Here is a 27,328-nt window from a genome sequence, read left to right on the forward strand (position 1 = left end):
TTATGTGTATGCATACAATTCCGACCGAAAACCGACGCCTTTCCACTGCGCAATTCGCCACACGACTGAGCGCGCTGGTGTAACTAAATGCGACTTTGACTTGACTCCAATGTATCGGCCCCATTCGTAGTAGCTCGTAAGGCCAGTCTTTACGAAGTAACATATATGTCTATGGTTTATACGGTATATTCGCAGTGTTATACGATGCCGTAACGGGTCAAGAAAGAGACAATAAAAATAGTAGATTGTGGAACGATCATAAAATAACCCATTGAATCCATTCGACGTCAAAGATATGTAAATGTACCTATGTAAATGTGTGTATTATCTTTGACGTCTGTACATAGTACTGTACAAGTTAATTAAAAAACCGGCCAAGTGCGAGTCGAACTCGCCCACCGAGGGTTCCGTACTTTTTAGTATTTGTTGTTGTAGCGGCAACAGAAATACATCATCAAATTTCAGCTGTCTAGCTATCACGGTTCATGAGATACAGCCTGGTGACAGACAGACGGACAGACGGACAGCGGAGTCTTAGTAATAGGGTCCCGTTTTTACCCTTTGGGTACGGAACCCTAAAAAGTGTACAGTTGGGTTCAATAGAAAGAACAAATGAGTGTCTTTTCAAAAGGGATTTTTTCTTTATGAAATCCATACAAAAATAAACCCTTTAATTACTTCATTAAGTACTACAACTACGAGTATATATGGTCAACGAGTTCAATATACGTAATTAAATATGGTCTCTTAGGTTTTGTTTTGGTTTTCTGTACCATTTATAAAAATATTTCGCGTTAGAACTATGACATTCAAATTAGTCACACTCGTTTAGGTGTGACTATACATACATAGATCTTTTTTTTTTGTTTTTTTTTCCTCCTGCTGGCAGCGTAAGTTTTTTCATTTTTTCCTTTAATATAAAATTTGGAAGATAAAGATATTTGACTTAAATTTGGACCATGGGGACTTTAGGACTATAGTTGGTTAGTTTTACGCCATCTATTTGATGTTAAATGTGGCTTTCCATCAGAGAAGGGTCCTTATGCTTCATGTGCAATAAGGACCTTTTTATCAGAATTGTAGGAATTGATGGAAAGGACCCTTCTGTATGGAAAGCCACAATTGTCCTATGGCAATATCAGAACCGTTTCCTTTATCGTTTATGCACATAATGCCGTATGCAAATGTACGTGAGATGAGTCATCTCGCATCAGTATTCGTACGTGTCTGCAATTGTTGCTGTCTGGTGCGGTCCTCTTGCCACTATCCTATCATACTTTAAGGCGGATCCCTGAGCCAGAAGGCGAAAAATCTCCTTATATGATCATGTTTTTCTAAGAGGCGTTGATATTCGTAGACGTGGAAAAAATATATGTGGTTCTTGACTATATTATCTTTAATAACATAGCTTCCGATACACGAATTGTGACACTTCGCTCAATACAATTAATTCCCAAAGTAACCTCTAATAATAATTACGTGTCTATCTATAAAATGAAAACAGTTCCTAAAAAATTGTCAACATCCCTATTATTGTATTTAACACGTCAATAACAATAATACAGGTGCAATAACACATATATTTAATTCAAATGCTGCCCGTGTCTTAACGGGAGCCTCACGTTCAATTCCAATGTCCAATGGCCGCCCGTATCCGCCACCAATAAATACTACCGCCGTGTACTACCAACAATAAATAAAAAGAAAACTATACAGTGCGCATGTGCAGCGGCAAATATTGTAATCATGGAAACTATATAAAGGAGCAAAATCTCTATGTATGAAGAGTGTCCATCAAAAAACAGTAATTAGGCGGCGCCACAATACACCGAAATGAAAAGTCATAGACCTAGTATTTAATATAGATGGGCGCCCGTGCGACCGTGAGGGACAGAACATACGCAATGCAACAAAATTAAAAACACGTTTTAACATTCCTGACAACATACCTAAAACAACCTACGTAATTTGGTCGGGTTATTTGCTGCCCCTCCCCCATTTCATATCTATATTATTATACCTCTATGGTTCATATCATTCATCATACCCCAGAGCCTACCTAGCGCCACCGGAGAGATTAGTAACTATTATTTACAGCTGAAAGCTGGTCACTTTTGCAACAGTCCTTCCATAAGAAATTGTCGTCCTTTCTATTCCGTTCATAATTGTAATGCGCATAAGATGTTTGACATACTTCTAAAATTTTATTTTAGCCAATCAAAAGTTTTAGTGACCAATCACAACTTATTTTTAATAGCGGGAAGTTGAATATTCAGAGCTTCTGGTTCTGTCGGGGTATATTTATGGAAAACGGATAACTTTCAGTGATATGTGTCATATGGACCGTTTTTCGAAGTCTAAAAAGTACCAAGAGCTTCGTCTACTGTCGCTGCTATTTGTACTAGAATATGCCTCGCCTTACGAATCCTAATAAGTATGGTGCAAACTCTAACTGTGCACGTGAAAATCAGTTTTCCCCTTCTGCCATCAATTTTAATAAGAATGCCTACACTCATTGGTTGCAAGCGGAACACATGGTTTTCCTCTTAGGACTTGATTACTTGTACCTAAGCTGGTTTCACTTTATTTGAGACTTTTTTAATGAAAGTTTTGAATACAAAACTTCTTTTCAAAATAAAGGTGAAGAAAAGTTTAAACTTTAAGGTCAGAATGAACTAAACGCTGTACCTATATGTAGGGATTAAAATAGACAGTTAAAAGAAAACTTTTAATTTAAAAAACTTTGAAGATCGTGCACGCTGACAGGTGCATGTGAATTGAACTGAAAGTCGTGCATGGGATGCGCGCCAATCACCAAGACAATTGTCATGGTCGTATCAAAATCATAACAAGTTGTTAAATCTGAATTGGGCTACAGGACTATTTAGGACGTCGGTGCGATTATTTTCCATCGCGCTATTAAAAATCACCTTTACCCGTTTTGAACTTGTCCAAGCCACTTCGGCGTCCTTCAATTAATAATGTTTCGTATCCGGTAAAGTACACCTTCGAGGGCTCCAAGAGGAGCGCAGCTTCGGCCCCCTCCTCGTTAGCGCTCCGCACTTTTTCGACGTCTCTTCTCAAGCACCCCATGCACTACCTCACAACACACCCATGCACCTTAAAACAAAAGCATTAAGATTGAAATTGGAGCTGCTACGATTTAACCGAACGCATTACAAACTTGGCAAGCATAGATGTTGCTACTTCCAGCCAAGTAAATATATATTTTCCACCCACTGTTTTAAAGTTTAATCTCCATTGTTTAGATCTGAAGATGATTTTTTCGGATTATACGTGTATTGTCTTCATCCCCTATGATGTGTAATAATGGAAACTGACTTATGTACGGCCGCTTACATTTTGTACAACAATTTGTGGAATATGGGAGTGGGTTTATTAAAAATCGATGGAGGGTTAGTTGAATTCAATTTTTTGGGGTATTGGGTTGCATTGAACGCGTTATTTTATAGGGTTGCTACTAATTGGTTTGTAGGTAGCCGACCAAAGAGTTATTGATTAGGGGAAGAGTTAGGTATCATATAAAACATTGATCCATCAGTTCGACAAATATGACAACTGAATATATATGACATGACATTATGTTTTTAGGGTTCCGTACCCAAAGGGTATAAACGGGACCCTATTACTAAGACTCCTCTGTCCGTCTGTCTGTCTGTCACCAGGCTGTATCTCATCAACCGTGATAGCTAAGGTTTCACAGATGATGTATTTCTGTTGCCGCTATAACAATAAATACTAAAAAGTACGGAACCCTCGGTGGGCGAGTCCGACTCGCACTTGGCCGGATTTTTTAATGTACTTACCATTCAGATTCAAACTACACCAACGTAACTGCTGCACTATTGCAGAGCGGCATTACTGCCGTCAGCCTTGCTGCCACATGTCGAAAATCCGCGCAGCAACATCGATTATGATATTAGTAGCAGTAATGTCGCTTTGCATGATGACTCCTTACCAGTAACATAAATCAGTACCACTAAATATACGCAGTCTGTGGTCAAAGAGACTCCTTACCAGTAACATAAATCAGTACCACTGAATTACGCAACATAATGGCGAAGGCGAAAATAATCTTGTCAGGGTAAAGAATAAAAACTTGTAAAACATAAATATACAAACATTACAACCATCACTCCAAACAGTCTCTCGTCTGTGGTCAAAGAGACTCCTTACCAGTAACATAAATCAGTACCACTGAATTACGCAACATAATGGCGAAGGCGAAAACAATCTTGTCAGGGTAAAGAATAAAAACTTGTAAAACATAAATATACAAACATTACAACCATCACTCCAAACAGTCTCTCGTCTGTGGTCAAAGAGACTCCTTACCAGTAACATGAATCAGTACCACTGAATTACGCAACATAATAGCGAAGGCGAAAACAATCTTGTCAGGGTAAAGAATAAAAACTTGTAAAACATATACAAACATTACAACCATCACTCTAAACAGTCTCTCGTCTGTGGTCAAAGAGACTCCTTACCAGTAACATAAATCAGTACCACTGAATTACGCAACATAATGGCGAAGGCGAAAACAATCTTGTCAGGGTAAAGAATAAAAACTTGTAAAACATAAATATACAAACATTACAACCATCACTCCAAACAGTCTCTCGTCTGTGGTCAAAGAGACTCCTTACCAGTAACATAAATCAGTACCACTGAATTACGCAACATAATGGCGAAGGCGAAAATAATCTTGTCAGGGTAAAGAATAAAAACTTGTAAAACATAAATATACAAACATTACAACCATCACTCCAAACAGTCTCACGTCTGTGGTCAAAGAGACTCCTTACCAGTAACATAAATCAGTACCACTGAATTACGCAGCATAATGGCGAAGGCGAAAATAATCTTGTCAGGGTAAAGAATAAAAACTTGTAAAACATATACAAACATTACAACCATCACTCCAAACAGTAGGGTTGGCGCGTCAGAATTTTTATCCGGGGATTAAGTTATCCGGCCCGGGCACTCGGGTAGGCGAGATACCGTCCCATGGGACTGGGGTTTGATTCCGATGCATCAAGGTAGACAGAGAATTTAAGGCACCAGTATATGTGCAGTAGAGATGGGCCGAATATGGACTTTGCCTAATACGAATATTCGGCCGAAAATGTAGTGTAGAACAAATACTAAAAAGTACGGAACCCTCGGTGGGCGAACCGACTCGCACTTGTCCGGTTTTTAGGAAAAACAGTGAAATTGCGCTTCTATTTAATTTAATTTCATTGATTTGTATTAAACATGGTACAATGGTTCTTATGCTATTGTTATTACGTAACACATGATTAAGTAAATAGTAGCATTTAAATTTATACCTTAAACTCTAGGACATAGAACACATTAAACAAAATACGCAGGTATATACACCACAATTCAAATGACAACACTAACACTAAGAGCTATTTCATTAATTAAAGGAACCGTCAATTTAAACTGTCATTAATATTATTTTTTATTAATTAGCCATTTATAGAGCCTTAGTTTTAGTGCTTTGGCGTTCAACTCTTTAAGTTAAGGTGATCTGTAGGGCTAAGATGGTCGGCTCTTTATCGTTTGTCACCATACCTGTCACGTTCTAACAAATACGTAAGTGCGAAAGTGACGCATGGCATGACAGGTGATAAAAATGCGACCATGATACCGCTGCAGGCAATTTGTTAAAAAGCTTAAGCTTAAGGACAATGATACAGAATAGGGAACTGATCCACCAAATTGTATCGAATTCTGACGAAAAAAAAAACGACAACAAAATAAAAATCGCCCCAAAAAAGGTCCGGGTCCATATTGTATTTTATTGTATCATAAGGTCACCTAACGCTGGCAGTTCGCTTATTCGCTCACGCCTAAGGGAATAAAACTGGGACTCGGACTTCGGTGAATTTAAATTTGGAACCCCAATCTGAACCGTCTATGAATTATGGCCGCCATATAATTGGGAGATTGGGACATTTAGGTGGCAACCCTGGAATGAGTACCGTGACCATTTGAATTTTATGACTGTATAATTTTTAGGGTTCCGTACCTCAAAAGGAAAAAACGGGATCCTCATAGGATATCCGTCCGTCCGGCTGTCTGTCTGTGAAGACCCTTTATCTAGGGAACGCGTGAAGGTATCGAGTTGAAAGTGAACTTCGATACCTACATAATATGGGTCGATCTTTTTTTTGTAGAAGTTTTTTTTTTGTTAGATTTGTCTGGTTTATAGCTCTTAATTCCTCAAGCCTCATTCAGTTACAAGAACCAGTGACGTACAAATAAGACTTAGATTAGGTTTAAACATAAGTAAAATCTTAATACTGTTTATATATACAATTTTACCTGCATTAGGGGCAGCCCTTTTCAACAATAATATAGCATTTAAGCTTTAAAAAACATATACCTACTACTATGACTCGATTGGCCCAGTTTTTTATTCCTACGGTAAATAAAAGATGCAGTCATAAAAAACTTCTCAAACATGAAAATTCAAACATTAATTTATCCATAAAACGTACCAGGCGATATAACGTCAGTTTTAACGAGTTTTCCATGTTTAAATCAATTAATAGCCATTTTTACAGTATTTAGGTGTTTTATATTGGTTTTTATTATATATTAGACCTATTTAAATGCTTGTTAAATGTCTTGGATTTTCTTTGAAATGAGACTTTGCTTCAAATCTGTTTTTAGGGTTCCGTACCCAAAGGGTAAAAACGGGACCCTATTACTAAGACTCCGCTGTCCTTCTGTCCGTCTGTCTTTCATCAGGCTATATCTCATGAACGGTGATAGCTAGACAGTTGAAATTTTCACAGATTATGTATTTCTGTGATAGAGTCAGAAATGATGATATCCGCAGTAGAACTAGGGTCACCGACATAGCTCGCAGAATTGCAAACCTTAAGTGGCAGTGGGCGGGGCACATTGCTCGCAGAACTGATGGCCGGTGGGGCCGGAAGGTTCTGGAGTGGCGTCCGCGTACCGGAAGACGAACTGCCGGTAGGCCTCCAACAAGATGGAGCGACGACCTGGTGAAGGTCGCGGGAATTCGGTGGTTGCGAGCGGCACAGGATCGGTCGGAGTGGCGAGCCTTGGGGGAGGCCTATGTCCAGCAGTGGACGTCTATCGGCTGACATGATGATGATGATGATGATGTATTTCTGTTGCCGCTATAAAAACAAATACTAAAAAGTACGGAACCCTCGGTGGGCGAGTCCGACTCGCACTTGGCCGGTTTTTTTCTTGACGGATGTTAGTATCTACATAAGTAGGTAGTGTATTGTCGACTAGTACTCATACCTACAAGCTTTGTCTAGTTTGAGGCTAGGTCGAACTGTGTAAGTGTGAATATTTATTTTAAAAAAACCGGCCAAGTGCGAGTCGGACTCGCACACGAAGGTACCAGGCACGTACAATTACGCAAAAAACGACAAAAAAACAAACAAACAAATTGTATGAGAGCCGTTACGTACATTTGTATGCCTCACTTAAATATTTATTTTATTCTGTTTTTAATATTTGTTATTATAGCGGCAACATTTCATGAGATACAGCCTGGCAACATACAGACGGGCAGTGGAGTCTTAGTAATAGGGTCCCGGTAATTTTATTACCCTTTGGGTACGGAACCCTAAAAAACTAACTAATTACTGTGTTACCAAAAAGATTCAAACTCAGTATTGGATATTGGCTATTGCTACAGTTATGAGACTATTTTAGATTTTCTTTTACTCTGATACAAATTCCATGCCCTTTTCTATTAAGTAATACGAGTTGACGAATTGACTGTCCAATGTATCATCATTCCGTCACTTTCTATTTATATTTAGTCGAAAATTAACAGCAAACAAAACCACGAAGTGGTTTACAGTGTCCCCCATTCATCTTGTAATGCATACGTTTTATTAAGAGTGATGCAGCCTCGGGGGGGTCGTTGGTGCCAAGTTATTTACATGTTAAGATACGCTAAATAAGATTTTGTTTGAATTTGAATTTTCTTTCGTACTAGCGACCCGCCCCGGCTTCGGACGGGTGCAATGCTGATGTATTACATCAATGAGGATAAAATAAGATAGAGCGGTACTGTCATAGTAAATTTTGTAGCCACTTTAAATTCACTGCCATCTATCGACATACTTTAAAACTCAAAATGAAGATTTATAAAAATACGTTAAAATGTATTTAAATATGGATAAATGTTTTTTTTTATTTGCTTTAATTATTTTTATATGATTTTGACCCATGATTCACTGGTATGCGTTAAAATTATAAATAACAAACGAAACAGTCAACGCCCTCTATACGAGAGTAGGCCAAAACTAGTGGCGCCATCTGATCGAGAATCAAATTTTCGTGATTTTCGAGGCACGTTTTTTCCTTAGACTGTATCCATCTATTACGGAGATATATCTATCTTTGATTACATATACATATACACCTTCCTCTTGAATCACTATCTATTAAAAAAAACCGCATTAAAATCCGTTGCGTAGTTTTAAAGATCTAAGTATACATAGGGACAGACAGACAGCAGGAAGCGACTTTGTTTTATACTATGTAAGGTAAAAGTTTAATATAGAGGGTTTTTTGCTGGACTCGCGCACACCGAGGGTTCCGTACTTTTTAGTATTTGTTGTTATAGCGGCAACAGAAATACATCATCTGTGAAAATTTCAACTGTCTAGCTATCACGGTTCATGAAATACAGCCTGGTGACAGACAGACGGACAGCGGAGTCTTAGTAATAGGGTCCCGTTTTTACCCTTTGGGTACGGAACCCTAAAAAGGAAGGAAATATGTCATTAAATAAACTACTTGGTCTCTTTTGAAATAAATATTATTATTACACAAATCGATTAAGCCCTACAGTAAGCTCAAGAAGGCTTGTGTTGTGGATACTTAGACAACGATCTATTAATATTATCAGCCGTAAAAGTGCATGGCGAATTTATCAATGAATAAATTCGGAGCTCACTGTACATACTTAAATACATAGAAAACAGAATCAGAATCAGAATCAGAATGCTTTATTTGTAGAACATAGGTATACATGGGTCTTAGGTGTAGGTATACATTGAGCACTATGTTTTGCCGGTTGGCATACAAATGTCAAAGAGAGCGAGAATCTAATTAATATTGAAATGCGCAAAATGTTATCTTATAAAATAAATAAATTACAATTAAAATTAGCATTAAATTACATTTAAAATTAAAATACAATTTTATTACTATACAGTTCGAACACAATTAAAATAAATTACAATTAAAATTAGCATTAAATTACATTTAAAATTAAAATACAATTTTATTAAACACGACTCAAGAACAAATATCTGTGCTCATGACACAAAAAATATCCCTTACCCTTATTCGACCTCATCAGCTTCATGGGCAGGGTCACTACCACTAGGCCAAACTGGTCTTCAAAATAAATAAAATATGTTGTGTCAAAAGAAAATGTTGGTTTGCACTAAGTTTTTTACACCTGTATACGTGACGTTTTCAACCAAAAGGTACCACGTAGTCGCTTGTGGATAAGGTTGATTTCAAATTGAAACTGTATGGAAATAGCGCCTTATTGACAACCGACAATAAGCACCCTTTTGGTTGAGAATGGCACATATTTCTATGAAGGCAGATACTTTTGGTGTTGTCCCCATGCTCACTGTATTTACATACGATTGTTATTTGCTAATAGGGAATATTACGCGAAACTGCGTAGGGGGCGCCGCTACCACAATCTGAGGGTCTATCGGGAAACAAGAAAATCGAAATTTCGTTATCTAACATCTCTGTCACTTGCATATTCGAGCCATAAAGAGGCAGATAGCGAAATTTCGGATTTGCGTTTCCCGGTAGGTCCTCTGTAAACAAACCGCCTGGATGCACCAATGCAGGGACCGGCCCGCTATCCCTTATTGGGGTTTTATAAGGGTATTGCATAAGGCTTAACTCACCATACCCTTTGCCAGACGAAACCCTTTGTTTTGGTTTTAAAAACCCTTATATAAAGCTACCACATTTGAGTAATCGGTAGCCCAAATACCCTTACAAAACCCTTATCATCCGCTCACCAACACCTTGCATATTGCTTATAAGGGTTAGCGTTATAAAGGGCTTCCCTTTTAGCATATAAGCGTGCTAATTTAAGTCGTCTACCTTGTTCATAAAGCACACATTACTTCGAATCCGAGCGATCGTCGGCGGCGACGGCGGCGTTCTTTGACTAGACACGTATTTTCTTTCCTTTTCATACACTACCGTAGATATATACTAATCCTGTCTCTTTCACGCAAAGGGAAACCTTTATAAAAAGCGCTTAAAGATAAGGGTAACCCTTATTAAGAGCTAGCCTTATTTTTGGTTAGCTCTTCGGTAAGGGTTAGTCAAAGGTAAGGGTATGAATGGGCTTGCAGTTCAATAGGGAAAGTCTTTCAATGTGTTAGCCGTGTTTAAGTGTCGCCCATTGAAAGGGTTTTATCGCGGAAAGGGTTGTCTGGTCCCTGCACCAATGTCATATTTTGTTATCCCTGAAAACTTGTCAAAAACCTGTTAAAGGTACAGTATGTATAAGTTACTCTATGGTTTACTAAAAAGGCTTGTGCTGCACTCTGGTGACAGAAAATTGCAGTAATATCTATTGAGTACGAGGTTTAACTAAAATATCTAGTTAATTTAATTTTAATAATACACGCTTACGTCGACGTCAACTTCAACCATTATAATAATAAGCGCACAAATTGCATGTTCTTACACTGACTTGTCGTGCAACCGCCATTGCCGTATACTGACAGATGCTTAACTGACATTGGACCTTATGTATTTGGAATAAGGTTTATAAATAGCCAATTAATAGTATGGACGGTAGTGCTGGTAGAAACTCGAGTCGTTTGAGTCTAAATTTAAAGAAATCGACTCGTTTTAGTAGACTTTAAAACGAGACCGGAAACGTAGCGATTGGATCCGAATCAAGACCAAAGAGATATCATGGCCTTCATAGCGCAGAGAAAGTGGACATGGGCGCCGCATTGCGAGAATGGACAAGAGTCGCTGGACAAGACGAGTCCTTGAATGGAGGCCCAAAGCAGACACCCAAGAAGCGCTAGGTGGACGACATCCGACGACACGGAGGTCGGGAGTGTCGGGACTGGATCTATCGGGCACAAGATCGACAGGAGTGGAAGAAGAGGGAAGACTTACATCCAAGATTGGATCATCTAAAGGTCACCATGATGATGATGAAACCTGAAGTCGAGACTAAAAGCAGAGGACTCAAAGGACTCTAGTGGAGAGTGGTGAAGACCAACACTAGTGGACGGCGGTGGTACAACATGAACTCGATAATATCGCACTTATAGTACACCGTCTCAATGTATTTTTTAATGTTTTAAGTCACTCGATATGAATATTACAGTAAAGCTCAAAAAGAGTAGCCATTAAAGTTTATCGCGATTTAGAATGGTAGGGTAGAGTAATAGCCAATAGGATTAGTCCAGGAAAACTCTTTGAAGTACAGTCGCCATCAGATACATCGGAGCGGCAGATGTGCTCGCAAATATCTGAACACGCCTCTATTGTCAAGGCGTTAGAGTGCGTGTTCAGATACTTATTTGTGAACACCTCGGCCGCTCCGATATAATTATAGTATTTTTTTTCCTCTTTAGGTAGTACAATGCTTAATATTGTTTGTTTTTGGGTAACTCCCTGATTTGCCTAGGTAATTTCCTTAATAAAATAAGTGACATTTGTTGCTTCATTACTGCTACAATTACAGCGCAATCCGGGCGCCGTCACTGTCAATCAAAAATTTACAGTGACGGCGCCTGTATCAACGCCGCGGCCCCGGTAGCAAATGTCGCGCCAGTTATTCACCTGCAGGTGACTAAAAACCCATTAAGGCCGTTCCATCGGTTTGCCACTGTCTTTGTCACATTTCGCAAGAAAGAACGGGAAAGAACATACGCGCCAAGTGTCAATTTTGATCGAATTTTGTAGGTTTTTATTTATTTTAAAAACGTTACAATATCGAAATTCTAAAGCTATGAAATTACTATTTATGTTAAGATTGTTTTTTCTTCTTTTTTTGTTTATCACAATAATAAATAACCGAGTAAAGTAGGATTAAAAGTCCGAGTTAGAGGTTACTTTGGGAATTAATTGTATCGAGCGAAGTGTCATAATTCGTGTATCGGAAGCTATGTTGTGTACCTTTGTTAAATTTTGACCCTTTCTAACAAACACAATTTTCAAAATGACAGATAAGGACAAACGATTATCAAGGAGTTGTTAGAATTGACAAGCGTTTGTGAATAACATCATTATGTAGTCACCATGAAATCAGAGGGTTTTTTTCATTTCTTATCATCATACAGTCAGGCGTAGCTCACTCCACGATTTCATCGCGTCGCTACTAGTACATGCGGCCCCACGCAGCCCACACCAATTTTGGTGTCTAGCCATAGTAGTTACCGCGCATCGCTACGAACGGGCGCCTGCTCGCGCTTGTGCCACCTTGCGGTCATATCTGTCGTAATATACCCGTTTCGTCAGAGAGTGAATCTTCTGTACCTAGCACTATTATTTATTCTGTGATACAGTCCATAGAAGGCTCGCTCCTAATGACATTAGTATTACACGATATCTTGAGGCAGCTCTAGTCCCGCGGGGGCCGTATGTTGACGTTAAGCCATCCAAACTTGGCCGTAAGTCCGCCCGCTTGCCGGGCTTGGGTCTCTAGCCCAAACTACACTCGAGAGCAAAGAAAGCAGGTCAAATTGTGTGGATATTGCATACAAACGAACCTTTTATATTCCAACTCGTACGTTGGGCTTGGGTCTACGGGACGCAGTTATGCGTTAGAGGGAGCAAGCCGTTTCACCATAAAGCTTACTTTTTAAATACATATGTAAATCGGAGTAATCCCAATAAGACCTAGTTTTCTCTCAGGGTCTACGCCCATTATTGGGATTAAGTTGCCAAAAATCGGAAGCCGTTTAGGATCCAACCCGGAAAGCGCTGAGCAATCCACTGGATCACTTGGGGGCCTAGCCATGGCGACAATGGTAAGTACATCGACAAATCCCAACCGAAAAGTAAAAATATATTACAATGACAGCAGCTACGAAAAATCACGTGACTATATCCATACATTATTTTGAGTTTCGATTGCGTTTTCTATTAACAATTGGTTATATCCTTTGAGCATATCTCATCTTCGAAATATGTTTACTCGATGTTTCATTTGCCGAATTTTCATTTGACCGAACGCGTTTTTTTAAAAAACCGTTTTTTTCAAACTTTTGAAAATGGCATTCTACAGAAACCACTGGCACAGAATAAGTAATAGTCCACTGGGTTAGGGTAGGTTAGATTGGTGACCCTTCTAACAATTCAACGGTTCTGAGAAAACGCGTTCGGACAAATGAGAATTTCGGGATTTTAATAATCGGATTTAAAATTTTCGGAAATGAAGTAGGTACGCTTGCCCCGTTTCTGTTTAAGCATTTGGAATATGGTCTTGTCATGATGCCGAGTTTATGTTATGGCACACTAGGGCTGTGCTAAAGTTTGCGGCAACTTACATTTTGTAAAAGGTCGACAAAGACATGACATGTTACATGTGTTTTAAAAAACCCGGGCAAGTGCGAGTCGGAGTCGCGCACGAAGGGTTCCGTACCATTACGCAAAAAACGGCAAAAAAAACACGTTTGTTGTATGGGAGCCCCATTTAAATATTGATTTTATTCTGATTTGAGTATTTGTTGTTATAACGGCAAGAGAAATACATCATCTGTGAAAATTTCAACTGTCTAGCTAGTCATGAGATACAGCCTGGTGAAAGACGGACAGACAGACAGACGGAGACAGACAGACAGCGGAGTCTTAGTAATAGGGTCCTCTTTCTACCCTTTGGGTACGGAACCCTAAAAAGGACCATAGTTCTAGCAAACTATAGAATTAAGGAAATTAATTGCGAAAAAGAAATACTCGTACCTGTTTACATCGAGCTAATTTGTTTTAACATTTTTATTAAATTGTACCTACAGATTTTTTTGTTTGTGGGTCAGAATAAACTGTAAATAAGGCCTACCGTGAAATACAAAATCGATATTTTGTTATCTGCCTCTCCATCACACTTGCAAGTAGCAACGTAGCAAGTACATTCAAGTGATAGTGAGGCAGAATAACAAAATTTTAAAAATATTTTAAAATGTTCGCGGTAGAGCCTCAGACATACGAAATCATTGAAACTGATACGCTTCGGTCGTATTTCGCGCACACACGGTCAATTAAAGCGATCAAACGAGATTTTTAAAGTTCCAATGCTCCTCGTGTAAAAAGTTCGGACACCGGTAATTGATATACTACCATTTATCAAGTTTTACTTAATTCAACTTGTTACGGTAACCCTAACTTCAATTAGTACGATATTGATTTTAAGAGACTTGGAAATAAGCTATTGTATCATTTGCTTTCGGAAGATTTACTGAAAATGACACTAATACGTACCTTTGATTTGGTAATCTTTTTTATTTATTTAAGAAACAAACAGTCGTTTACAAACAAGTTTATTTTATTTATTTTTAGATCCAACAGCTTTGACATTAACATAGAAATTATAGTAAATACAGGAAGCCAATTATAGGAACTTTTTGGATATAAAGAAACCAGATAAGTAATTGTTCGTCGGACTACGTATAAATTTGGGTTCTGTACTTTTTAGGACACGAAAAAGCAATAATCCGCCGCTGTATCTGTCAATTTCCTTGATAAAATGAGTGACGTTTACCGTCGTTCATTCCGACACTTATATTTTCTGTGGTTTGACCGCTCATCTTAACAATAATTTTCGTCAACACTAAAATAACCATCGCTTTCTCATTTAGAAATATAAATAGTGACGCCAAATCAACATCTAAACGTTTTCACTACGTAGTCAAACAAAACGAAAAGACGATCTTCAAATCAAACTAAAAAAGCTCACCGAAATCGAACGATTTAAAATTGACCACCACAAACATAAACGTGCGGTTGAGTAAATTTGGAACTAATTCAACCACGCACTGATTTGAAGGAAGTTTGACAAGGCAGCGCCATTTTGGGCGGCAAGTGTAAAGTTGTCGCGGCACAGAGAGGTACTTGGAAAGGAAAGACCAACACGCGTATTTGAAGGGAGCGAATTGAGTTTCCATGTCGGTTGTTGTCTGAGGCATCATTGGGTATATGTGAGATTGGTATGAGTTTATTATTATAATTTCAAGAGTAAATAAAGTAATTCTTGAAAAGGGACTAGGGCTGTTGGTCTTGTAAACGAAACATTTTTATACGACTGACGAAAACTAATTATCATAAAATGAGTTTCGTAGCCAAAATGGCAAAAATGGAATCCGTAGGAATAATATAATACCTACTTCACAATTCTTCCCAACGAGGGGAAACCGGCGGGACAATTAAGTATCGTTAGATTTTAATCGATGTGAATGATTTATATTTTACAATTCATTATTATTCGATTGTTCTTGCCGTTTCATTGTTTCATTGTAAAATTTCCTTGTCCCTTCTCCGTACTTCATACTTATAGTATATTTATGTGGTTAAAAATATAAAAGGGGGAGAGTTGATCGTAAAATGGTTAGAGGTAGAAATATTGAGGTTATAAGGGTCAGCACATTTCAGAAATAGGTTTCATCTGTAAATAGTACAATCTAGGTACATATTTATTATGTTTTTCTTATTTCAGTCTTCATTTTCTTTGTAGATATGTAATACTTAATAGTTATTTGTGCAACAAGAGAGGAAAGTTGGTTTTTCTTGCGAGTGTTTATTTTGAGTCCCGAGAAAGCGAAAGATTCTAAGGTAGAACCTTGAGCGTAGCGAGGGACTCAAAAACACGAGATGTAAAATAACTTTGCTCTCGTGTTGCACACATAATTTTTCACCTCAGTAGTGAGAACATATTAAAGGTTAAAATGTATTTCGAATTACACAGAATAAACAGAAAAAAAAGTATTATAATATGTACGATACGATAAGATACGATACGATACGATACGAGACCGTACCGTACCGTACCGTACCATAAAAAAATGTAATAAAAGTATGAAGTTCATGGCCTACACTAAATTAAAAAGCTACATTGTTTCACTCCCTGGAGTGAGGAAAGTCGCACTTTCCTCACTCCAGGGAGTGACGAAAGTAGGCTTGTTCGAGCTGCTGAGGTGAAAAAAAAATATCCCGCCTGTACAGGTGCAGCGGGAAAATTGGCTTTTGATTCTAAGTATTCTAACAACTTTGCTATGACTAGGACAGACGAGAAAGAGTTAAGCATACGATAAAATGTGTATGTATGTGTATGTGTATACATCAATATTTTTACATTCAAAAAAATCTCAGCATATATCTGATTTTGATGCCTTCTGTTCTAAAATGAGGACCATTATCCGAAATTTCTTTCCAGCTGTATTGCCAATTTAGAATAGAATAGAATAGAATTGAATAGTTTTTATTCGTAAACCCACAGACAATAGACATACATTAAAAGAACATAGTGAAAATAGTGTCACGAAAAAATAAACGTTATATTGCACAAAATGACAATTTAGGGCCTAGGCCAACAAGAGGCGGCCATATTTTATTCGCTAGCGCACTAAGTAACGTATCAAAATCCGCTGGAAATAGAACCATTTCCGTCTCGTCAGAGGCAGCACCGTGACGGAGGGCCAGAAAGAGTGTTTCCACCCCTGACAGCAATTAATGCTTTATTTCACCTTTGCTGGTGGCTTAATAGTCGTGCAGGTATTGATGGCTGGGATTTTTTTGTATTTGGTTGAGTAGGAAATATCTGAATCATGTGATGTGATATTTTCCGATTTTATCAGGTGCCGACACGAGTAGGTTTTTTTTGAACACCGCTAGACCAATTTGAATATTTGTGTCGTTTTCATTCAAAAGGTACCACATTGTCGCTTGCCATAAGGACGCTCTGACAGGTTATTCGTATAAAGATACAATCCAATTTCGTCCTTATGTGCGACAATGTGGTACCTTTTGATTGGAAACGTCACATTTAGAATATTTAACCAAAGAGGATATAATAGGATAGAGCGGTACTGTCGTAGTACATTTTATAGCCACAGTAAATTCACTGCCAGCGACACACGACTAAAACTAAAAATAAAAATATCAAAAAAGTATTTTTATATGGTTAAATGTTTTTTTTTTATTTGCAATATTTGCATTAATTATTTTTATATTATTTTGACACATGTTCTTTCACTGATATGCGTTAAAATTGTTAAATAACAAGCGAAACCGTCAACGCCATCTATACGAGAGTAGGACAAAGGTAGTGGCGCCATCTGGAGAATCAAATTTTCTTGATTTATCGAGGCACGTTTTTTCCTTAGACTGTTTCCATATTTATCTTTGATATGTCAAATACACCTCTTGACACTATTTGGTGAAGTGGAGTTTTTAATAGGTACGGGTAAGTATTTAAACTTTTTTTTTAATTTATTGGCAGTTATTTCTTCCTAGCAATGGCTTCCGCATCGGTCAGGGAATCGAAGGCACTTACCGTGCGCCATAAATGTCGCGATGCTCTTAAAATGTTTACTGCGCTCGTCTCGTAGTTACGTTTTACGAGGATTACGAAACAAGGGACATTTGTCGTAAGAATAGCCCTCTAGTAAACATTTTTAATGGTAATTCGGGAAAATATTGAAAGCTTTTAGCCTGTTTAGGTTTAGAAATACGTAAGACGGGTGATTCCCTATCGCTCACGTTGATTGGTAAGTAAGTACTCTAGTACGTAAGTTCACTTTATTGCACCACAAAAGAAAAGTCAATAACATATTTACAAAGTAAATAAAGGTAGCAACAGGCGGTCTTATCGCTGAAAACGGTTGGTGCGCGCGAAATGAAATCAAATCGTTATTAATGTATCGATGTCAACAATTATTTGATAAACCTTAAATAAATAAAATAAAATAAATAATAAATAAAGCCGTGTCGTATTGTTATTGGGCCGCGTGAGATGCATAATGACATCGATAACAAATTGATAATTCAAAAGCGGCTAAAAACTATTTTTCGCTTGTTTCCTAAACAAAGCAGGATTTTATCTATCCACAATAAAACAAAAAAATCCTCTGACCAAATATCTAAAACCTTTTTTCGCTTAAACCACTTTGGTGATTGTTCAAAGCTTACGGAATATTTACACTAGATCCGTCAATAAAGGTGAGGACAAAAGGGACCAGAGGACCTACCGCGAACCATCGTTCGACGCGTTGCCTCTGTCGCACTTGTAAATTCGTACGAAAGTGTGACAGGGAGGTAAAACGTCGAACGTGGTTCGCAATAGGCCCTCAGAACGCGGAGATACGGCACGCTGTAAACAATAAAGTGACGGGCGATTGGATATGAGGTGATACAAGGTCGTTCGGCACCTGTATTGGACTATACAGTTAGCCAACGGCCATACATAGTTCTTTTGCCAACAGTTTTTACCCGTTTGTCATTTCAGTCATACATTATGAACGACGGAATATACATAGACGAAGCTCAACAAATATTGGGCTTCGAGAAACGGTGCATAATGACTGACAAGGCGTGGTTCACTCCGCGATTTCGTCGCGGTGCTACAAGTACACGCGGCCCACACCAATTTTGGTGTCTAGGTAGTAGTTGCCGTGCACCGCTACTGAACGGACGCCTGTTCGCGCTTGCGACACCTAGCGGTCATATCTTCATCGCCCCAACAATAATGCCGGAAAACTAATAAAGTGATCAGTGATATGCTTAGAAAACTGAAGTATCCGACGCCTCGGCCTGAACCCGGACCGTTTTATCGTGAGTCATCCTTAACAAGTCACAATCCAAATGTAACCTTTAGAATGAAGAAAATGCCGGAAAGTAGTTAAGAAACGAAATACAACCCTCTCTCTCTCTAATCTCTTCTCTCTCTCTCTCTCTAGCGATAAGACCGTCTGTTGTTTAACCTCTTCTTTGCTATATTCTTTGTATTGTATTTACAACCATACATTATCATCCTTTGCGGTCTAGTCGTTAGACGGGCAAAGAGGATCGCAAGAACAAGTTAATAAAGGGCTTTTAATAAAATCGTTTTTCGTATTTTTGCGTTTTAGTTTTGTTCTGTCAAACAATTTACTTTTCATATTTCAAAAACGTTTGTTTAATCAAGTCTCTCTTAATTTGGCCGGCGCTTCGTTTACGTTCGCAACTATTTGCGTCAGTTTTGTAATTTAATAATGTGAAATGCCGATTTAATAACAATAATTGTTAAAACGTGCGCCGTAAAGTTATTAAGTTAAAATTTGCCTACTTTGCTCTCCACTGGCACATAATAAATAATAGTACTAAGTACAGAAGGTTCACTCTCTGACAAAACGCGTCTATTACGACAGATATGACCGCAAGGTAGCGCAAGCGCGAGGAGGTGTCCGTTCCGCAGCGTTGCGCGGCAACTGGCTAAACACCAAAATTGGTGTGGGCCGCATTGTACTTGTAGCGACGCGACGAAATCGCGGAGTGAGCCACGCCTGCCAGTGTGCTCTAAAAGTTTTTTATAATATGTATATGGAAACTATCTCAACCTCATGGTGTTGCAACATGATAGACGTGATGGTCTACTAAAAATCATCATAATATGTAATATCAACATGGCTAACACAATATAATAATTTTAAATTTAAAATTTATTTTATTAATTCACATTTTACGGTTTTCTTGTCTAGGTAGTCAATAGAATAACGCATCAAAAGTATCTGATTCCCTTAACATTTTCACATTAAATAATTAGAAATTCCTTTTTTATAGGTACTAGTCAGTGCAATCAACCATAATTTATCTCTTATTATTAATTTTATTTAAGGGTAAAGCCACAATATTAACATTCAATTGCCTTTCTACCCACGTGGAAATTTATCTACTTAATTAGATTTCAGACCAGATAAGCCTAAAAAGCTTAGATTTTAAGCCGATAAAAGTCTGGGCCTAAACTCTTTGATCTAAAAACATTGCCAACAAAATTTCTAAAAGGGGCTCATTAAAAATCAAGTTACTGTTAAACTTAAAAGTACCTTTTAGACCAAAATGGCCGGCGGTCGAAGTGACTGGAAAATAAAATTATTTATTAAAGAAGCATAACATAATAAATCCACTTCTGTCAGACGTTCCCCAAGGATGATCTTTTTGCCCACTCGCTCTCGGACGGACGGACAAAATATCATGCCCTGCCCTAGTATACCGTGACCTGATTTTGAAGCATTTTAAAAACGGCATTAATTTAAAGCTTTACAACGCTTCAGTTGAAACAAAAGAATATACAAATGGGTGCTGTACAAATTTGAACGTTATTGAAACGGGATAGAAGTGATATTGAAATGAAAGGCTCTCATTCGGCTTCTGGATGCATAGAAATTAATAGAGACAGTTTATGCAATTTCTGTTGCCGCTATAACAACAAATACTAAAAACAGAATAAAATAAATATTTAAGTGGGGCTCCCATACAACAAACGTGACTTTTTTGCCGTTTTTTGCGTAATGGTACGAAACCCTTCGTGCGCGAGTCCGACTCCCGCCACTGCTACCGCTACGCTACCCTACCGCTAGAGGTTAAAATATTGCCTATAGAAAGTTTCTGTCCTATACCAATCACGGTGATTTTAATATTTTTAATTAATACTTATTCATTATTTGGTAAACTTAGCCATTATACGTACCAGCAACCAACATGACCTTAAAATACATAATATATTACATGCTATGCTCCAGCGTTGGTCGAAATGCAATTAACCATTAACCAGTACAAATTGAACCGTAAACTGTAACCGTCCGTTATGGTTTACGGTTCAATTTGTACTGGTTAATTGTTTATTGCAATTAACGTTCGGCCAACACTGCTATGCTCTATGCTCATGTAGAATATTTAAACCACCAACACAAATCCACGCGTACGAAGTCGCGGGCAAGCTTGTTTAAAATAAAACGAACATAAAAGAACACAGGTCGACCTAGTATGAAAGTAAGAACACTTGTACTTTGGGTACTTACTAGACGACGACATATGTTAAATTACTGTATACTTGTACATATGTATAAATACCAAAAAGCTTCGAAACATATTGAAAAAATTACCTCACATAGGTAAATACTTGTATATGTCCTTAGCGGCATTCAAACCCGAGATCACCGGAATCTCAGGCAGTGAAGTCACAATCACAAGCTAAAGTGACAGTAATACTCAGGAGCAAAAAACACTTACCATCTTGTTTGACGGTGTTCCCCAAAGGCCCGCAGCTCGCCAGAGACACCAGCAGGATCCACCTCACCATCAGACCCAGACTGCCGCCCCGCTGCAGCTCCGGCTGGTTATGGAAGTGCCTGACGGTGGGCTTGTGTCGACCCGCCATCTTAGATATGCAACTGTCATCGCCGGTCACATCACTAGCAGGACACTGGGCACTTCGAAAATCGAACACTTTTGAAAACTGCTAACACTTTCAGTTGATCACTTTAAACTTTATGTTTGACGCTTTTAAATCACTTTTGTTATACTGTGGAAAGAATTAATTTAGTATTAGGTATTACAAATGTTTTGTTTGTAAAGGTACGTAATGGTTTCGGGCGTTGTTTGAACGGTTTCGATTAAAGTTAAAATTATATTGTTTTCTGGAGTTTGATTCGTTTTAATAAGTGAGGGCCCAGATAATTATTTGATTATGCTTAAATTAACTTCGGAACAGTTGCTTCAAACGAGAAAGTTAATGTAATTTAATTTGAAACAGACGAGTTAATGCATTCTTCTTTTTAATTGGAAAATAAACATTGTTGTTAAAAAGACAGTATTTTAACAACAATGTTTCTTTATTTTTATTATTCAGGTTAAAGAGTAGAGATATATTATTTCAAAGAATTAAAAACGTTTTGGAATAGGTAAATAATCTAATGAAACTATTGATGTCGAACTGTCGACTAAATTTCGTCTACTGGGACTCCACCTACTCATAATGTATTCTGAATATTGGTTTAATATTAATGTAGTAATGCTCATCTCAGCTATATATTGCGTATTAATTAGTGTCTTGGGATAGCCGTTCGATCACTTTAAACTAGATTAACTTTATACATACTCTGATATTTGTATAATAATATTAAACTTGCTATATTGGTTTAAGTTAATCGGTTGGAATACACTTTTGATTATGGAAATAATTTTTTTTTGCTTTTTTTAAGGTTCCGTACCGAAAGGGTAAATCGGGACCCTATAACTAAGACTCCGCTGTCCGTCTGTCACCAGGCTGTATCTCATCAACCGTGACAGCTAGACAGTTGAAATTTTCACAGATGATGTATTTCTGTTGCCGCTACAACAACAAATACTAAAAAGTAAGGAACCCTCGGTGGGAGAGTCCGACTCGCACTTGTCCGGTTTTTTTTCTTAGACTACTTGAGTGTCCCACTGTTGGGCAAGCCTCTCCCCTGGTTCTTCATAACTCCCGATTTATCGCTTCTTCCGGCCAGTTGTTAAGGAAGGCGTCAAAGTCGTTCCGCCATCTCCGCCTGGCATGGTATTTGCTTATTATAAAATTAATTTACAAATGAGTAATTAATTAATTAATTATAATATTTTTATTTACATTTTGAAAATTATTTGATGACCACGCCATATGCTTTTAATGTTAAAATGAGACACTGTTTATTAATGAAGTTGGCTCGCTCAGTTCATTAGCTGGTACATTTATCAACACGCGTTGTTTCTACCTTTTTATACTTTCATTTATATCTTCTTCAATAACGTGCATTAAAAAAGTTAAACGACTACGTCACATATAACACTAAACTCTCTAGTTTTCTACACACTATTTACCTCTGACACACATTTTTTTTCATTATTTTACGTCACATGCCTCTATAACGCTAGGGTAAGACAGATGAGTCTTTTAAAATGTCTCTATCCATATATTTTAATGTTTAGATTGTAGACTATGTAGCCAATACTGAAATGAACACCGCATCAGCAATTCAGCACCACCTTACCTATGTAACTCATATCTTCATCAGCGAAGGAATTACAGACATTTACAGAATTACATTTTTGACTTCGGAACACGGTCCATGTGACTGACACTTATCTGACACATATCACTGACAGTTATCCCTATTGGATGGGATAGACGAATGAATGGAATATTGGATTGGAATGGGGTAAACGCCCGAAGCTTTGATAACTCAATACACTCCGCTATTACAAAAAGTTATGATTGCTCAATAAAGTTTTAATTGGTTTAAATAAAATTCTACCATATGTCAAACCTCTTGAGCGGCATTGCAATATTTGACGATGTCAACATGCGCGCTGCGCGCTGTACAATGCCCATTCGACAAATTTTTATTAAGGCCGTTCCATCGGTTTGCCGCTGTCTCTTTCACATTACGCAAGAAAGAACGGGAAAGATCATGCGCGCCAAGTGTCAATTTTGATCGAATTTTGTTGATTTTTATTTATTTTAAAAACGTTACCGTACAATATCGAAATTGGAAAGCTACGAAATTACTATTTAAGTTAAAATTGTTTTTTCTTCTTTTTTTGTTTATAGTATCACATAATAAATAACCGAGTAAAGTTGGATTAAAGGTCCGAGTTAGAGGTTACTTTGGGAATTAATTGTATCAAGCGAAGTGTCATAATTCGTGTATCGGAAGCTATGATATTAAAGATAATATAGTCAAGAACTACATATATTTTTTCCACGCCTACGAATATCAACGCCTCTTAGAAAAACAGGATCATATAAGGAGATTTTTCGCCTTCTGGCTCAGGGAATTAATGGTATCAGTCGATCAAGTTTGTTTTGAGGATCAAAATGTCTGTTTTAGATTAAAGCAATACAAAAGTCACAAATGACGGTCAAAGTTTGGCACCCGCACTTTACTGACAAAACGCTTCTAACAAAATGGCAATACATCGTGACGTCAGCGTCACCATGTAACGTCGCTATTGCTTAAAAGCCGCGCGTTTCGATGTATGGAAAACAAGGAAATTGCGATTTTGTCGGTGAAATATTGCGTTTATGTATATACAATATTGACAATATTGTTGCCATACAATATATTTTTTTTATAAAATCTAAGGAATCGTATGGTACCATATTTTTTTTCCTGTTTGGAAGTTAAAAATTAATAAATTATGAAACTGAGGTCTTGTATTTTTTTTATTATTCCCATATATTTTTTAAGTTTCCAATTTATTTTCTATCTATGTATTTAACTAGATTTAGTTATAAAATTCAACATGTGTCAACAACCCTATTGACTGGCTCGGGGCACAATTCCCGTGGGGTCATTGTTGAGCTCTAACCAGACTTCTCAAGTTGTTCCAGTTCGTTGATCGTCATGGATTTAAATACAATGAAGCTATTCGATTCTGGATCCGAACACGACTTATGTACCGTCAAGTTGGATCCATGTTTTAAACCTCGGTGGGCAGGCGTTGATTGTGTATTAAGGGTCCCCGGTAAACTCGGTTCTCCATACAAACGTAGTTACGCTCTCATTTTAAAACGAGTACCTAGTTTGCTCTGAAACTTTGTACTTATAATAGGATAAGGTATATCTGTAATTAGTTTATGTAGCTTCAGATATCATAGTTAAAAAAATACAGCGAATTTAAGTTTTTTATACAAAACTTGTTTTTGCTCTATTTCTTTTGTTTTATAAACTGGACTTATATAAACTAATTACAGACCTAGATATACCTCATGTGTGCAGTTTCATTACAATCCAACACGTAGTTTTAAAATTAGAACGAAACTCCGTTTGTACGGGAAGGTGAAATTCGGCCGTGCTTGCCGGAGACTCTTAAGAGCGGTATACAAGAATTAACGAATGAGTGTGAATTGAAGTCCAAAGCCAAAGGCGAGGGCTTAAACAACACGAGGACATAATTCATGTAACGCCCGTGGCATACACAATGTTTTTCATCACACTTATGGGGAAAAAAGGGAAATAAATAAAACTATTGCCTAATTTCGTGCGTACATTAAAAAGTCCTAGGTCGAACTTTAGGATTTACGGACCGCATCGCCTGGCAAGTGTGATGAAAAAATATAGGTATTTATTTTGAAAGGTCCGCAGGCGTGGCTCACTCCGCGATTTCGTCGCGTCGCTACAAGTACATGCGGCCCCACGCAGCCAACACCAATTTTGGGGTCTAGCCATAGTAGTTGTCGCGCACCGCTACGGAACGGACGCCTGCTCGCGCTTGCGCCACCTTGCGGTCCTATCTGTCGTCATAGACGCGTTCTGTTAGCGAGTGAATCTTCTGTACTTAGTACTATTATTTATTCTGTGGTGGCAGTTACTTATGGCGCGTTGCACGTTGTTTCATCTGCTAGTTTGCTGACTGTTCCATCCATACTGATTACAATTTGACGTATTAATTAGTTACATACTTTATAATCTATCCATATCAGATATGACACTTACACTTTTCGAAAGAAATCACAATTTCAACACTAGCAAAAATTGTGAACCTACTCGTCCAACAATTTTTATCCAAACATGATTAACCTATTGAAAATAAATCGATCTAAGTGACCATTCCCCATTACCTGTAAGCGTTCAGGTTGAAAAGCTGAAAAATTGAAAGCACTTTGGTCGGCTAAGAGCTGGATTATCGAGCCATCTGTTTTAGGGTTCTTATTTATAGAGGTCACTTAGCCGATAGGGCACGCGACCTGTAACGACCAATTTAATACTTTGGTATTTTCAGCTATCGCCTAACTCGAGGCGTGACATCTACGGTTGAGTAAAACCAATTTTCATCACACTTGCTCGTGAAATACACGTAAGCGATGCGGTCCGTAAATTCTAAATTCCGCCCTAGGGCTTTAATATATTTGTACTTACAGTGCTTTACCTGCCACAGTCTAGTTGTTCTACATATAGAGACATATCTTTTTTAGGGTTCCGTACACAAAGGGTAAAAACGGAACCCTATTACTAAGACTCACACTAAGACTCCATTGTGCGTTTGTCCGTCTGTCTGTCTGTCTATCACCAGGCTGTATCCCTGTAGATACCAGGTATCTCATGAACCATGAGAGCTAGACAGCTGAAATTTGTGACACAGATGATGTATTCCTGTTGCCGCTATAACAACAAATACTAAAAACAAATTAAAATAAATATTTGATTGAGGCTCCCATACAACAAACGTGATTTTTTTGCTGTTTGTTGCGTAATGGTACGGATCCCTTGGTGCGCGAGTCCGACTCGCACTTGGGCGGTTTTTTGTTTGTTGGGGTGTATATTCTTACTAATTACTTATACCCGACATACCCGTACCGTACCATGAGATGAGTCACCGACAGTGTCAAAAGTCAAAACTGACATATATACGCTAACGTTAACGTACCTAAATTACTTTATATACATCTCGCTCGCACTAATATTCGAGTACGACCGATATGCATAGAAAGTAAGTAACGTATAACGTTCTCTATAGCGTTTATGTCAGTGCCAACCTGGTGGTAGCCACACAAATATCACTTGTCTTATTCGTTGATCACTGACTTTTCTATGAGAAAACACTCCCTAATAACTACTCGTTTCATACTCATCAATACTCATACTAATCGTCGGTCGTGGGTATGCAACAAAGAGTTTCAAATCAAAGACTCCCATCTCTCCACAAAATCGATTAAGAAGTCAAATACATGTAAAGGTCGCCGTAGCGAACGATTGCCCATTTCAATGTCACAGTCCAAATTCCCATGGCAACTGACACGGCTACCTCCAATTTACATGGTTGAATTCACCATAACCACATTTTCGACCCCGATTCCCCGGCTAATATAGCTATTTTTATTTTTCCAATAATCTGTCGCGTGACTAAGGGAATAATCTGTACCGTGCTGTTCTCATGACCTTTATTTATGTGGGGTTTAGGTTAGTTTTAGCATGTTCTAAGTTTGTTGGAGTGAGAATTTATCGAAAAAGTTGTGTAACTATGAGTTATCGGACTGTAGTTAGTTTGGAAATGTCGCGCGTTTTGAGTGTCTGGTATATAATTTTTAACGTGATTCTAAAAGTAATATGATTTCGTTTTGAAACTAAGGTCACCTTTGATCAATAACCTTTTAATTATAATAGACGCGTGACGTTCATAGTTGATAAAACTAAAAATGCAGGCAATATTTAGTAGATGATTTTGACAATCTTGACACATTGGCGTCAGCCGTACGACTTACTCAATATAGGTTCCGGAACCTATATTTGATGGC

At 37.9% G+C, this 27,328-nt stretch overlaps 1 protein-coding gene across 1 annotated transcript in view; it reads right to left on the reverse strand.

The window, feature by feature from the left end:
* The window catches only part of LOC134742640 (uncharacterized), a 95,809-nt gene extending 74,258 nt beyond the window's left edge, over positions 1-21,551 (reverse strand). Inside the window, exon 1 of the mRNA XM_063675819.1 lies at positions 21,307-21,551. Coding sequence (XP_063531889.1) covers positions 21,307-21,454 — 148 coding nt within the window. The 5' untranslated portion in view covers positions 21,455-21,551. The remainder of the gene's footprint in view (positions 1-21,306) is intronic.
* Between the last annotated feature and the right edge of the window lie 5,777 nt (positions 21,552-27,328).

The sequence above is a fragment of the Cydia strobilella genome, chromosome 7 (assembly GCF_947568885.1).
Source record: "Cydia strobilella chromosome 7, ilCydStro3.1, whole genome shotgun sequence".
In the NCBI taxonomy this organism is placed as follows: domain Eukaryota; kingdom Metazoa; phylum Arthropoda; class Insecta; order Lepidoptera; family Tortricidae; genus Cydia; species Cydia strobilella.